The sequence below is a fragment of the Tachypleus tridentatus genome, chromosome 4 (genome assembly GCF_004210375.1).
Source record: "Tachypleus tridentatus isolate NWPU-2018 chromosome 4, ASM421037v1, whole genome shotgun sequence".
NCBI lineage: Eukaryota > Metazoa > Arthropoda > Merostomata > Xiphosura > Limulidae > Tachypleus > Tachypleus tridentatus.
The window spans coordinates 73,349,731-73,366,007 of record NC_134828.1 but is presented as its reverse complement, the minus strand read 5'-3'; the positions used below and the strand labels follow the sequence as shown (position 1 = coordinate 73,366,007).

General features: G+C 30.3%; 1 protein-coding gene across 4 annotated transcripts in view; it reads left to right on the top strand.

Moving 5' to 3' along the window:
- Positions 1–16,021, top strand: part of LOC143249430 (WD repeat-containing protein WRAP73-like) — a 40,719-nt gene extending 24,698 nt beyond the window's left edge. Inside the window, exons 7-15 of one of the 4 annotated variants that reach the window (XR_013027780.1) lie at positions 2,416–2,505; positions 3,500–3,634; positions 3,954–4,031; positions 5,479–5,572; positions 6,420–6,548; positions 6,811–6,894; positions 7,915–8,016; positions 11,956–12,156; positions 14,584–16,021. Coding sequence is in view for 2 of the 4 variants with exons in the window: in XM_076499264.1 (XP_076355379.1) it covers positions 2,416–2,505; positions 3,500–3,634; positions 3,954–4,031; positions 5,479–5,572; positions 6,420–6,548; positions 6,811–6,894; positions 7,909–8,016; positions 14,584–14,681 (816 nt within the window). In the remaining 2 variants the exon portion in view is untranslated. Of the gene's footprint in view, positions 1–2,415; positions 2,506–3,499; positions 3,635–3,953; positions 4,032–5,478; positions 5,573–6,419; positions 6,549–6,810; positions 6,895–7,908; positions 8,017–11,955; positions 12,157–14,583 lie in introns of all 4 variants that reach the window. The other 3 variants (XR_013027779.1, XM_076499265.1, XM_076499264.1) reach the window with 3 other exon arrangements.
- Positions 16,022–16,277: the final 256 nt, after the last annotated feature.

The following is a 16,277-nucleotide window of genomic DNA, read 5'->3' as shown; positions in this document are numbered from 1 at the left end:
CCACCATATTTTCTCCTTTTTCTTCCAGTGGAGTATGGGAGTCTTTACACTTCCATGTTCTAAGCTACTAGGGTGGTGGACCATGGAGGCATCCTGCTGAATGCAATATTGATATATGATATAAATAACGTTAAAACCACTTGGAGTAGGATAGTGTTATTCTGCTGGTGTAAATGATGTGATGTTCTCCAATTTGATGCTCCATCTTTGTATTGGATTATTTGATGGGATACTGTAGATTTGGAATGAGACATTGTAATTGCAGTTCACTGCTTTGCCCTATCCCCACATGGATGTTGTTTCCCAGTGGCTTGATTTTGGATTTATAGATGAATCAACCAGCATAAATCCTCACATCTATATTATAGATGTCTCTGTTTCTCACTTGGTTATACTCTTGTTCCCTCCATTTGTGTTAAGGGTGACAATGATAAAACTTGGAGATTAATATGTTTCTTCTTCCTCTTATGCTATTTCTCGATGATTTTCATATACAAAGGATATTGCTGTGCTGTGTGTATGTGTGTGTGATTCCTGTCAGATGATTTTGAGTGGGTTAGTTTCCATTACAGACATATCTTTGTTATGTTGACCATCCAGATTTCAGACAAACAATTTATCACATTGCTATCATATGTCCTGCTCACAGATTGGGGCATACAAGATCCCCTCCATTCTGCTGAACTTGAAGTGAAGATGGTATGATCCTCTCTCCTTCCTCCATCAACTGGCTGGGATTTAGATTGTAGTTGACTTACTGAGGATATGATCCTCATCCTATTCTTGTGTGGATTTCTGTTCCTGGTATCTGAGAATTTATGTAGTTGCCTTACCATTCTACACTTACTGGCACATCCTTTTACTCTCACCCACATTAATGTACTTTAAGTGATTGAGATTGCATTATTATTGAAGATTGGATGTCTATTTAACCTTTGTTCTCTTCTATTTGGATCTGCTCTTTCCATTTTTTGTCTGTGTCTGCAACACCTATTTCCATATTGGGTAAAATGTATACCTATACAGAAGTGGTGGTGTTTCTTACATATGATCCTCTAATGAAAGGATCTACTCTTTCAGGGTATTCTTTAAATGCTTTCAAGGGCTGCTTTTTTTTTCCTTTGCACTGGTTCCTCTGCCTATTCAGTGTGTTATCTATTTATTTATGTGAGAAGGAGGTAATGTGCTGTATCAGAAGTTAAAGTTTTCCTATACTGAATATATATTTCCAACATTCCATACTCTCAGTGTATATAATTTTTCTCCATGCACACTTCCTAGCCTTCCTTCCCACTGAAAACCAGTGTTTTCATTTTCTTCCAAACTCAAAATGATGGTTTGGCTGAATAGAATAGAGGAAGTTACATGCATCAAGTGAATGAGTTACACTTTTATTGGTGGAGAGTTGTCATGTGATGATTTACATACGAAATTCAGTTAAATCATTAGATGGTATGTATGTGGGAGCTCAAGGCTTGTGACATGGAAAAAAAGTTTCTTCATATAGAGGGCAGCACCAAACAAAAATAGCTATTTATATGATAGGAGGTACATACCCTTTGGAAATATATTTTCAGTATAGGAAAATTATAACTTTGAGTGTTCTGTGTACCAAAGATCCTTTCCTAAACTATTAATAATGTTTCTTACACTTGCATGTAGCATAATGAATATAGCATTGTGTCCATTTATACATTCTTGCATATCAGAGGCAAGTCTTCCTATTTTACTTGAAGTATAGTAGTTCTTTTATCTAGAGCTTTTCTTATTACTTTGTTTAGCAACTTAAATTGTAGCCTGTAACTTAAAAATTGCAATATTAACTTATTATTTTTATAAATATGATTTTGTTTTTGGTTAGGTTATAAACAAATCATATTAAAACTTCATACTATGTATGAAAGTTTTGTAGAATTTTTTTGGATAACTATACATTTGAAGAACCTTTAATGATGTCGAGAAAACCCACTTGTAGAGAAATATATATGCAGAAACGGCTCGTTTGGGTTGAGAAAACATTTTACGTGAACCTGACGATGACCGAAGAAGAGCGAAACGTTGTTTGCTCTTCTACGTAAAATATTTTCTCAACCCAAACGAGTCGTTTTTGCATATATATTTGAAGAACTTTGTTAGATTTCATTGTTATTGTTTTTATCTTTTATTATATATATATTTCAGTGTGTGTGTTTAATTTTTTGTCCAAGATACTAATTTTATTATGAAAGAATTGAAGTTCCAAATGGTATTTCTAACTTTTCATTTTATAATTTAATGTGAATACAAATTGTGCCTTTTTTCCTAAGTTGTTTAGTAGTGGTATTTATAAACAAGTAAAAATTGTTTATTTTATAAAACATAATCTACTTTTTGTTTCATCCAAATATAAATTTTATTGAGATTCTATCTTTCTAGCATTATGAAACTGACACCAGAGATTTAGCAGGCCTAGCCTGGTCTCCTGATGACAGAGTGTTATGTGTGTGGGAATCTTTGACTGAAGATGTAAGAATGTTGTTATTAATCTCTTTTTTTTTTATGAAGGATACATTAAGATTAGTTGTTTTTATTTTTTAAATTACAAATTATGTGTTTGTAGACAGATTACGAGTATAGTAAACCTGTTTTTCATAGTGAATGATCGCTTCCAGATAAGCAGAAGATGAGCTAAAACTGTAGAATCATGTTTAAGCCTCACTCAGATAATTGCAAACCATATATATGTGTGTATTGATTCGATAATGTTTTATTGTTTACTGTCTTTTAATCTGTTGAAAAATATACTTGCTTAGTAGCATGGTATCAAGAATATAACCAAACACTAATAATTTAATTTTAGAAAGTAAATACTTAAATTTTTTAGGATGATATAATTTAACTTATCTGTATTTGTGAAACAAAATTGCACTGAGGATTACTATTAGTTTGTTCTGTTCTTTAGGACACTTCATTACAGAACTGTTGTGGTTGATGACATTACTGTCAGTAGAATGAAAATCCATTGTTTTACAAATTTTACCACTAAATATCTAGTTAAAAACAATCCACATATAAGTGGACACTATACATTGTTCAACTATACTTTTAATACTTGAATAAGTTGTAAGTGTGTTACTTGGATATACAGGGTGTTCAGAAAGTCACTGTGCACTTATATATGTATATGATTACAAAACTGCACAGTGACTTTCCAAACACCCTGTATTAGCAGATTAAAATATTTCATGATTAAATTTTCATTGTAAAATAACATTTTTTATACATGTACCTTTTTTTAGGATTTACTAAACTTTTATGAGCACACATAGAAAACAGTCCTGTATATCATTTAACAGTTGTTTTGCTAGAGTTGGTATAATGAATATAGAAAAATATTAACATTCTTGTTGTTAACTGTTTTTTCTTATTTTAATATTTTCCTTAAACCTGAATGTACCATGAAGAAACTATAAATGATGTATGCATGCCTCTTTTGTTGTTGCCTTTTTTTTCTTCTTAGTATAAAGTTGTGTTCTACTCAGTCGATGGTAGATGTCTTGGTTCATACTTAGGGTACCAGATGGCACTGGGTATCAAGTCAGTCACCTGGTCTCCAACCTCACAGTTTTTAGCTGTAGGGAGCTATGATCAAAAGGTTAGTTCTAGTCAGAAGCAAGATATTTTGGTTCTCTCTGATGACTATTGAAAAACACAATTCCTTTGATAATAGCATATTATTTATACTATTTCAGGTCTTTTTCTTCTTGATTTTTCTTATGACATGATTCTTTACTATTAGAAACTAACAAATTGACAAGGAAGAATGCTGTTTTAGTACTGATTACTCCAAAAATATCTCACTAGATAAAATTTACCTTTCATATACATTAATTACGTATAATTTTTATTGCAAGTAGTCCATACACAATCATAATTAGAACATTGCTTTCATTATGTACTCTCTCATTTTACAGGTTCGATTATTGAACTCAATCACATGGAAAACCATAATAGCCTATGACCATTCTTCAAGTGTAACAGGTTTAGAGCTGGTAAGAGATGAGGACAATGTTTGATAATTAATGAATATACCTTTAAACTATTCTGAAGGAAGCTTGTTTTAATTTTAACAACTATCCTACTAAATGTCATGTTTTTCACAGTTAATCTTTTCCACACTGCTAATGAGTGTTGTATTTCTCACTCACTTTAAAGTGCTGCAGGAACTTGTTTATGATGTATTTTGTGGAAGTATAAATAGTCTGTTAAGTGCTTTATAAGTATGTTTAATGCATCAGTTCCTGATATGACCAATAAAATCATAAATACTAGGTGCTTCAGCTTCTTCACAATCAATGTTTATTAAAGTAACAGTACATTCTAAACCATTCTGAGTATTAAATAACCTAAAATTTACAAAGCCAAAAATTGTGACTTATTTGTCACAATCCTTCATTCATAAACCAGTCCTGAGAAATATCAACTTTTACTCCCAAAGTATATAGCTTATATAAACCTAAAATTATAACAATCTTAGAGATCTATTAGCTTCCAGAAATTTATAAAATATAAAATATGAGCTTATAACTTGTTTGTTATTTTTTATTTTGAAGTTAAATATATACTCAGTATCCCATAAGGTATTTTTCTAGAATATCCAGATCATTTCATAAATTTGTTTCTAATTTAATTAACCAAGAGAAAGAGAGGTTTTTTACAGCATGAATTAAGGCAAACTATGTTAATTAATTTATTTATTAAATAAAGTATATTCAACTTAGGAAGATTTCAATAATAATTTAAAGCTGAGTAATTACGAATAAGAGGCTGTGGAACAAAACATAAACAGTATTCATTTTCTCATTACTTTGAAACATGTCTTTAATTTCTAGATGTTCTGAATGAATGATTTAATATCAAAATATGTAACAACATAAAAAAAGAGTATCTTTCTAATGTAGATATCTTAAAAGTTAACTTAAGACCAAGTACCAGGTATATCATTTTACACCTTTGTCAAGTCATTATCTCAACAGGTATTGGTTAATGACCTGGCATGGTATGAATAATATAATTAATTTGTGTGAACTTTTGTTTGTTTATATTTGTAGTATTAAAATACTAATTCTGCACTCGTCTGTACAAATTCATTAGAAGAAATGTGTAGAAAATAAAGTTAATTAATACTTTATCTTCTATAAAAGACATAAATAAAATGCTTTATTTGTTCATATATTGGTGTTATATTGTATGTTAAAACATGTTAAGAAATTTACTAATTAAATATTGCACATTTTGTCAAACTCGTTTTTTATTTTATATTTCAGAAAATTTTAAAGCTGAAATTGTTTAATAACATTCATTATTTACTATGAAGAAGAAAACTAGCTATAGAGGACAGTATTTCCTCTTTACAGTAATGATAACACATACTCTTAGAGATGAAAGTTTTAGATGCTTTATAATATAATAGTTACAGTATTATTTTTCTGCTTCAAGGTGGTATATAGAGAAGTGGAGAAGAAAAAAGCAAAATTAAAAACAAATGATGTTCTTGCTGGTAGCACATCTCCACATTTCTTGCAGACAAAATGTAAGTTTGACATAATCTGCAGTTGCTTGAAACATAATGTTTTTTTTTACACATGATGAATGTAATTGTATGAGGGGATAGCTGTATAAAACTGTTTGTTTTTCCTCTCAAGACTTAAGCTTATTGTTTCTTGCATTGTTTAGTTTGGAAATGAATCTTATTTTTTACACTGTTTGCTATAGGAATCCTTCCTGGATATTTCTTATTATAAACACACAATTAGGTATATTAATTTAGATTTATTTATTTAGATTGAGGTCATAAAGATTTGTATGTTTATTTTTAAGTTCTAGACTTAAGTCAGCAATTTTCAGTGTTGCAAATTTTTTTAAAAATGCATTGAGTAGTAATGTTATAATTTGTTTTTATCAATATGATGTTTATACTCTTTCATTTCTGTATTAAAGTGAAATGTAATATGGAGAAAAGTTTTAATCAAGTTTCGTGCTCCAACACGCATTTAATCAGTGATTTTCTCAATGATAATTTCTAACAGCTTGTACTTAATATCTGTTTATTATTACTATTTGTTTTGTGTGTCTAATTGTGAAATGTATTATTAATTAATTCTACTCTCTATGTATATACTTGTATATATTTAAAGGAAATATCACTTGTTATGCTTGTAGAATAACAATTTAACGTTAATAATGTCCAAGCTTGTAATATGTGCACTACATGTAAAAGTGATAAGTTATTTAGAAAGGCATGTAACTATTACAAATAACATAACTGGAATGCAAATATTCTGTGTATATGAATTTAAGCTTCTTCCAACTGTTATTTTTTATATAAAAACATGATATATTTTGCTTATATAATTTTATTTTAAATTATCATGTATTAGATGAAGTTTTAGAAGATCGTCCTGTTGCAATAGCATCCAATCCTTTAGATCCTAACAAACCAAATCCCAGGCATGGAATAGGGACTCTTTCTTTCAGTTCAGATTCATGCTTCTTGGCCTCCATCAGTGGTAGAGTAAACCTATTTAACTCAGTAAAATATAGTTGAAATGGATAATAGTGTATGTGTGTATGTATAACTTGAGTCAACCAGGAAATATATGTATTGTTTCATATATGTAAAATCAGTTTGGAGTTTCTTTAATCCATTTTAATTAAGTAATTCCCCCACCCCTAAGAAAGCTCTATAGTGTTCTATTAAATTAAAACAATCAAATATAGATATATTTGATGAGTAGACATGTAAGACTGAATTTTTATATATTTTTGCAGACAACATGCCTACAACAATTTGGATTTGGGATGTAAAGAATCTAGTCATGTCCGACATCCTTATTCAGGCACACCCTGTGAAATGTAAGTTTGTATGTTTTGTTTTAAAATTTAAAAATATTATAATATATTCTATTTCTCTGAAAATACAAAACACACTTCATAGTTTTGATATGTTTTTAAAATGTAGTGTCATATACTTACAAATATAAGTATATATATTTTATTTTGATTTTAGGGTGTTTTATGTGTACATAAAAGTATGAGTGGTATAATTTTTTGTTTTCATGCAAGTAATGTAATAATTCAGTTGAATTTAAGTAAATTAGTTCCAAGATATTTGTGAAAATTTTACCATTAATCCACAGTTTTGCAATGAGTCTGTTGTAAATTATTTGTATCGATGAATTGAATTGAAATAGTGTTGATTGATAGGCCCAAACTTTTGATTAAGAAATGAAACTGACAATGTAGTAATGCTGTTTTTAAGTTGTACTACTATGGAGTGTTGAATAACATCATTATTTACTTCTTGTATTAACATGAATGTCTTGTTATTGATGTATCATGTAATCTTTGTTCAAAATCAGTGATTTTTTATTATTTATAGATGGTCCTGTTGAAATTTTGTACTGTTAATTAATTTTTGAAAATTTACTGTGGATATTATGTTTACTACAAATTAACATTTAAATAAAGTACACATTTCATAACTTTTTTATTATATATAAAATCATCAAAATTACATTTACACTGTATGAAGCTGTGTAGTTCAATGTAATATGTGCTTACAGAAACTGGTGTATTCTACTATTTTGAACTAAAACTAGTACAAACACACACTGCAGTGTTTTCTTTAAATTAATATATATGTTTTGAAGTAAAGTGCAATACTAAACTCCCTGAAGTTTTTCTTTAAATTAGTATACTACTATTTTGAACTAAAACACTAATATTACACTCACTGTAGTGTTTTTTTAATTGGTATATTTTTCTATTTTGTACTAAAACACTTATATTATACTCATTGCAGATTTTTTTGTTTTTCTGATTTAGTAGAATCTTTACCAACATCTAAGTTTTTGTTTTGTTTCCTAGCTATAGCTTGGGATCCAATTCAAGCTAGATTAGCTATATGCTGTTCAAACAATTACGTGTACTTTTGGTCTTCTTCTGGATGTCTCTGTGTGGAAATACCTTGTGAAGGTAAAGTTATTTTTGTATGTTATGTCATATAAGTCATTATAGTATGGAAACATGCTGCTAATAAATTCACAAGTCCAGTTTAGTGTAATATAAACTTGTATTTCAAAGAACCAGGCATATAGAGAACTTCTTACTTTACTACTGTGGACCTATACTGTGCCCACTATTCATTATTACTTGTCAATAATGCTGTCAGCTTTGTCATTGTTAGTGAGACCTTATGGTAGTTATTCTGAAATAATATCATTTTTTGAAGTTTAGTCAAGCAGTTTGGAGGTTACTTTTGGCTGTGACAGCAAGGCCACTGTTATAAACAAGAAGTTGGATTAAATGGGTTAACAATTCTTAAATCAGTTCTGAAAGGTTATGCTAGTTTGATTCTTAAGTCTGACCATGTATTATTGGAGACAAACTATTTGTTTTTATTTTACATATTAAAAAAAGAAATTATTCAAGAAACATTTAATCAAATATCAATAATATTAAAGCATTGTTAAAATGCTTAAAAATAGATAAATCTAGTAAAGATTGAAAGAGTATTAACAAAATGTTTTTATTTTTTGGCATATCACACTTATATCTCTTAAGGTTTTGACTTAAACTGTTCATTTTTAATACTCTTACTGTATACTTATTACAAATATTATAAATCTCATAAAAAAAACAAAATGCAGTATGTTACTTTGGAGATATAAGTAATCAGTTTGGTTAAGGTAATACTTAAGTATCAATAGCTTTTAATATTACAAAGTTATTGATATTCCTGATATGTAAGAAACTTTGTAACAGCATTAAACCAAACCAGTATCTGGTCATCTTTAGTTAACCTGAAGATGACCTAAGAAGATCAAAACATTGTTCTATACTTTATTTTAAATAAATTTTTAAAACCCATTCCAGCAATCTCTAGAATACATTTTTACTTGAAGTGGGTTTTCTCGTCATCATCAAATTAGTATCTTTTATTCTTTGATTAAAAAGTGCTTTTCACATTTCTGTGATAATTTATTCAATAATCCATTTCTAATGTGAATAAAACTTGACAAAGAACTACAGTATTTGATGGTGTATTTATCACATTTATAAATTTGACAGGTTTATCTCTACGTGTATGCTGCTTCTAAGATCTTGGTGACTTGTATTAATAATTTAAGTTTTTCTACCTTAGACTTCACTTTTGTTTATAAGTTGGGTTTCATATATAAAGTAATTGTGTTACAGCTTCTTACTTGGGTGTGTGTTTATATATATGTATATGTGTGCTTTTAAGATTATCTTAATGAATTGAGTACTATAATGCAAATTTTACATACCACATTAAGAAGGTTTATGCATAACTCAAGTAATTGTAATGAGTTAAAAGTTCTAATACATGTGCTGTTTTTAGGTGTATTTTGTTAAATTGAGTCTAACGTATACAGGTTTCATCTTCTAACTATAGCTATGCTCCACACTTTGATACATCTTTAATGGGAAAGTTATTCCTTTTCTTTCTTCTCTCTTTTTAACATGAATCCCCCTCTGTGGTGAGTGGTAACTAACTAGGTATTCCTTAACTTAAAATCTGCACTGTAAGCCATGTTGACTTGTGCTTTTTTAATCATGGCTCTGCACGATCACTATAGAAATGGGTTGTTCATCAATATAGGAAAGGTACCTACCTCACAATAGTTCCTTCATAAATATGCCCATTCTGGACTGTACCACCTGTGGACTGCATGGGTAAAGCAGAGGAAGATAACTGCTCATCACTGTTATGCCTTGAGTGAATAAATTGACATATCTGCTGTTCAAGATAGTGTATCAAGATCACCTATTGGACTGTCTCTGGTGATGACATTCCTCTAGATTCTCCAACACATAATTAACTCCTTCATCAAATGAAGTACAAGAGTCCTTGTGACTTACCAGTTCCAGGTTGCTGAGGTGGTAGACCATAAAGGCATCCTTCTGAATGTGATAATTATATATGATACAATTAGTAAAACTGTTCAGTTAAGGATAAAGCAATGTGGCCTCCACAGGAGTTGATCTGTTCTCTTGCTGGTGGGCATGACCTCCATGATACTTATTTACACTGTTACAGAAGTTGATTCAGTTTGTTCCTAGATGACATGGCCTCCTTATATTATTTGCATATTCTACAATATTCATAACCACTAAAGTGGACTGTTATCTTAGAAGCTGATAAAGCCTCCTTGTACAATTTGCACTATCATGGAGTTAATTCATCACTCAAATGGTTGATGTGGTCTCCTGTTACACATTCCATACCACCTGGAGTCGAACCATCACTTGTGCAATTTACCTCTTTTTCGGATATCTCATTCTACTCTCATGTGGATATTAGTACCCTGTAGAGGAGGATTTGGAAGTAGTTGATTTCCCAAGTATGTTTTGACGTGCTCTCACCATTCTATGCTTTGTGATATCTGTCCTTGTGCTTTATGAATTCTACACAAGGGTGAAGAGTATACCTGGCTTAGAAATGATGTAGTTCCCTCCTCGGATCTCCTACTCTCATGGTCAGAGCATTATTCAGATATCTGGGGGGGTCCTTATGTTATTCCCTTGCAGTGGTCCCTCCTCCTTGTCAATGTTAGATTTTACCTAATCTTGTGAGTAGAGAGAAGTGTTGTATCAAAAAAATTATAATTTTCTTACATTGAAAATGTATTTCTGATAGGTACTTACTTCCTCTCACACTTCCTGCCCTTCTGTCTCATTTCTCCAGTGTGCACACCTTCTGCCAAACTTTGAATTAAAAGTATGGTAGAGAAGTGTAGAGGGAGTCATGTGCATCACTTGAGCATACTATGCTACTACTAGTAAATAGATAACACACAATAATTTTCATGAGAGACACATTGAAATATACTAATTCCAACAAGGGGGAAGTGCAAGACTTGTGAAAAAAAATGTTTGCATATAGAAAGCAGCCCTGAATGAGAATAGCTTATCATGTAAGTAGAGATAAGAACCTATTAGAAATATATTTTCAGAATAGGAAAATTATAACTCTTATTTCCCATCTTGAATCTATAGGAGTTGAACCTGTTCCACCTAACATGAAATGTATTTGTTCATGTTGGTTATTTTATCAGCTGAGGACTATAGTTTTGGGCCATTCAAGTTCTTGTCAACTTAGAGTGAAAATGATGAATATTCCCCAAATGAGATTTTTAGGTCAGCTGCATTTGTGTGACAAATAGTGTAGATTTTATTTATCTACACAAACACTTGTCTTTTCCATGCTAAAATAGAATTTTGAAAGCCTAGCTATTTATTATTTAGTTATAAATATTTTATATAATGAAGAAAGTTAGCCTAAACACTTTACACACACACACACACAATATAGTTGAACTGTTTCAGCAACATGCACAATCATTGATTTAGCTTGACTGATGAGAGTGTATATAGCTCTTCAGCTAACCACAAATATCTAGTGTGAACAAATACATCTTATATATCGACTGAAACAAACTTGACTCTTAAATGACTGTTTCTCAAGTTGTACACACATACCATAAGATAGAATGAGAAACAAGATAAAGTATATTAATAAGCAGTGCTCTCTCATTTTTATTTCTCATGGACAGGATTTTATAACTGTTTGTTATAAATTTCTTCAATTTTACTGTCATCATAGTTTACATGACTTTCTAGTATTAATTTATGTTTGGAAGTATGTAATTCTAACCATATTATCATCAAGTGGTCATTGAAACAAATTTCAGTACTTGTGGTAAGGTGACAATGAGATGTCTGTTGTTGTCATGGTTAGTAGCATATGATCACTGAAGTCTAGTTATTGCTTAGATACTAACCTTTTTATTCTTATTTGTTACACAATAATTATTTTATATCCATTATTTTTCTGATAATATGATACTGTTTTCTGGGAAGTCCTGAGTAGGATTGTATATGTGATTGTAGGAGCTGGAACACTATCCTAGGCTTTTATGTTCATGGATGTCTTGAATAGGACAGTGTGGGGATGCAAGAACTGGGATTCAACTCTAGTTCTTGTTAGACAGACAATACGTTATCCACTTATCAGAACCTGGAGAGGAAACCCTGTATCGAATCCCAGTTTCTACTACCACATACAGTCCTTCTCAGGACTTTCCTTCTGATGTAAGTAAATAAGCAACTGAAATATGAGATATAAAATAATTAATAATTGAAATTAATAAATAAGAATTGTAAAAAATCATTAACTAATTACTGGAATTATGGCTTAAAACATCATTAACAACAACAGTACCTATCTGATAAAACAATGAATTATAATTATTATAAATAAGAACACAAGAATAGAATTAGCTGAATGAATGCTTAGTTTTGATCTATGTAGGTAGCTTCCTTTATTGGTAAATTAATGTTAATCAGTAACTAGACTTAGATACTTGTATGGTCTACTAATTATCTCAACGAAACAAATGAGGTGGTTACCAATGAATACTAAACCTGTGACAGAAATTAAAGGAACTCGAATATGTAGGCTGCATAATACAGTTTTCTAGACATTGAAGCATATTTTCTCATACTATTAAAAACTAACAGTCGTATAACATCAAAGTTGTTCTTTTCATATAGTCAACTAAATAAATGGATTGTACTGAATGTACTTAGTTCCCCCAAGGGCCAACAATAACATGTTATTTGTGATCAATAATTTAATTGCCTTTGACATGTCTTTTTTTTTTTCTACATGTATCTGGAACATTAATGTAGTGATAACAAAATATTTTTTTGCATGATATAGTTTGGATTGTGTTTATTTTAGGTGTATAATTTGATTGCTTTAGTAGTTTTATTTATTTTGCACTTATTGTTCCACATGATTTTGTAGTGTATTTTGACTTGCATAGTGATTTAATATTGTGACTTCAAATGTCTTCAGTTTGCATAAACTATACCAAAAGTCATTATCATTCAATGTATGCCACAAATGCTATATATTCCAGTTTAATGACACTACCCTATTGTTGAGCTTTATAGGAAATTTCCAGCCAAAACACATGCAGATATTTAATGAATGCCTTGATGATGTAGCTGCTATTAGTATCTGTAGTAACTTTAACTTCACTGTATAGAAATTTGTTAATAGATATTTCCAGTTTAGGTAACTGATAGTTCAGTTGTTTCAGAAGTATATTATTGAGAAAACAAATTACTGTTAAGTAGTAAGTTGTAATTGGTATTTTACAACTTTGAAGTATTGCTTATGTAGAATAGCAATACATGAAGTAATTGTTAATATTACAGAAAATTTCTCCTGATTTCTCCAAGCCCGTTTCCTTGGCTGTGGTTTCGCTAGATAGTAGATAGGGACAGTGGGAAATGAAATCTGTACTCCTGATTTCTCCAAGCCCGTTCCATTGGCTGTGGTTTCGCTAGATAGTAGATAGGGACAGTGGGAATCTCATTAATCCATTCATGCACGTCACTAATTAGATGACGAGGCATTTGGTTACCTTAAGAGAGTCATAGTTAAGGTAACTATAATAACCAGCAATTTTTTTAACTGCTGGTTTCACTGTGATTTAGAAATGTGATACTTCTTTTGCAAAGTAATGTAAGTAATTGAATATTGCACTGAAAGTACTGGATTTTGTATTTTAGTAAAGTTATCAAATTTGTTCTGTGTGCATTCTGTTAATAAGTTTTACTCGGGAATGTGATGTGAGCTTATTACATAAGAGGTTCCAAGAACTTTGTGCTTAAGCTGCATTGTGAGATGTTATGTCAAGAAATGTCAAATACTATTGTTTGACTTCTGTAACCATGGTAATGTCACACTCTTGCCCAAGGCTTTACAAGGAGCATAGTTAATGAATCTCAAGTGAAGTTGGAGAGCTGTATTTTACTTAACTAATGTAGTTGTATATATCTTACTACATAAGTATCATGGAAATGCTGTTTTGCATTCTGTAACTTATTGCATGTGATTTCTTAAAGTTTATTCAAATTTCTGTACAATAATATCCCTACAAGTTAGTCTGCAGTACTTGTAATTGAGTTAAGTTTTTAATTAGTTCTAACTTTCACTTGTAGATTTACAAGGTAAGTTTAAAAAATGTGATTTGAAAGTTTAGTGAGTTGCATGATATGTTTGATGGTCAGAAGCTTGTAAAATAAATTGTCATATTTCAACATGTGTATTGTAATAGATAATGATGTAACACACATTTTGTGTGTGTGTGTATATATATATGTTTCCAATGTGAAAACATTTTTTCCTTGTGATGTTATGGTAAATGTAGGATTAAAACTGAATTCCATAGAACAGAACTTCATATTTGTAACTGTTTATAAACAAGTTGCAAGAAAAGTTGATAATGTTAATATTGAATGTTCAAATTGTGCCCACACATTTCCATCTATCTTAAGAATGAAATGTACTAAAAGAAGAGCCATTATCCAGTAAAGAAACATTTTTTTCTATGTTTTGATAAACATTTACTTTTTCAGCTTGTAGGTAAGCATTGAAGTTTTTCACACATCTTGAATACTGTCTATTATAGTATGGAATAATGGTCTGTTTATCTATCCATGTAGGTCCCTTCCATGCCAGTTCAGTAAAATGGCATTCCAGTGGAGAAATTTTGATGTTGATGAGCAAGGATAGTATGTGTGTCTGTTACCTTTCTTCCTGATGAGTTATTTTTGTTTTTATGGGGTTATAAAAGCAACAGAAATATTAGAATAGCTTGTGGTAATACAGTATTTTCTTTATTTAACTAATAATCTATATCATTGCATTTCTTACGAAGTCAAAGATAATTCTAGATATTCCACTCCAGTGAGATTGCGATCAAATCTTGAAGTTACAGTAAGCGTAAGCTTTCATATAAGAATTGAAAAAAAAAGGTTAGGATACACTTACCAAAAGTGCTTGTCTCAGAAGAAAAGGTTTTTTTTATAATAGGATTGAAAGATTTTATTTTTATGAATTTACTGTGATTGAAAATGGGTAAATATCAATAAAAAATTTTAACTGCTGGTTTCACTGTGATTTAGAAATGTGATACTTCTTTTGCAAAGTGATGTAAGTAATTGAATATTGCACTGAAAGTACTGGATTTTGTATTTTAATGTATATCAATTAAATTTACATAAACAAGAATCAGCATGGGCCCAGAGACAAAACATCCTCCACATCCCGTTTATATTCCTTTTATAACATTTTTAAGAACTTGTTAAAAAGAAGAGCCTAAATTAGGACAACTAACTCATAAACAAGGCAAAATCATACTTCCAGCTGTTTTTAGTTCACACAGTATGAGCGTAGAAACGTTAATAAAGTAACAACAAATATGTATTCCATCTACAAAGCAATAAATATATATTAATTATTACTCAAATTATTATTTAAATCATTCTTAATATATCAAGCATCCATATTCAAAGAAAGCCCAAAACTGTGTTTTTTTATAATTAAATTAAGACATAGCCTAAAGGTATATTATGGGCTTTTACAGTATAACCAGGTTTCATTTGCCCAGGATCCTAGGAAGTCTCTTTCCAATATTGGTGGGCATACACATAAATGTATGGAAGACAGTTATAAATAACATAGATTTGATGAAACTTTGTAGAATGGAGGACTACTGCCTGTTGCATCTTCACAACAGCCAGTTGCTGTCCATTCTAAAAAGTTTCATCACGAATACTTTGCCTAAACAATCTATCAAAGAATGACATAGACTTGTTACTTTGAATATTTTTCTTTGTAGGAAGATTTAAACACCAGTCATTTTATTATTTAGTTTTTGTAATCAACTGTATTTTCTGAAGTACAGTTTACTGTATGCTGTAAAACTTGCATATTCAGGTCTTGGTTTATTTTCATTTGTAGATCTCATCTGTCTAAATTTTAAGGTTCTACTTTTTTCCAAATTTTATAATGTTGATTTTCATATGTTCAGTCACCACAGTTATGTTAACTTTTATATGTAAACAGATTTATATAAAATAAATTTTTCTTCACTTTCTGTATAGATCAGTTGGTAAGTAAGGAATAATACACTTGTTATTTAAATAGTTCAGCCATTTTCTTATAAAATAAGTAGTTATTGTAATATGATACATATTCTTTAGCTAGGGTGAGGTTAAGAAAAACCATACCTGGCTTCCATTTGTATTGGCTATCTTTTTATTTAGATTAGTGGATATTAACGAATATTACCTATTAACATGTCCTATATTAGAAGTTATACAACCATAAGATAAAGGTTCAGCTTAACAGCACC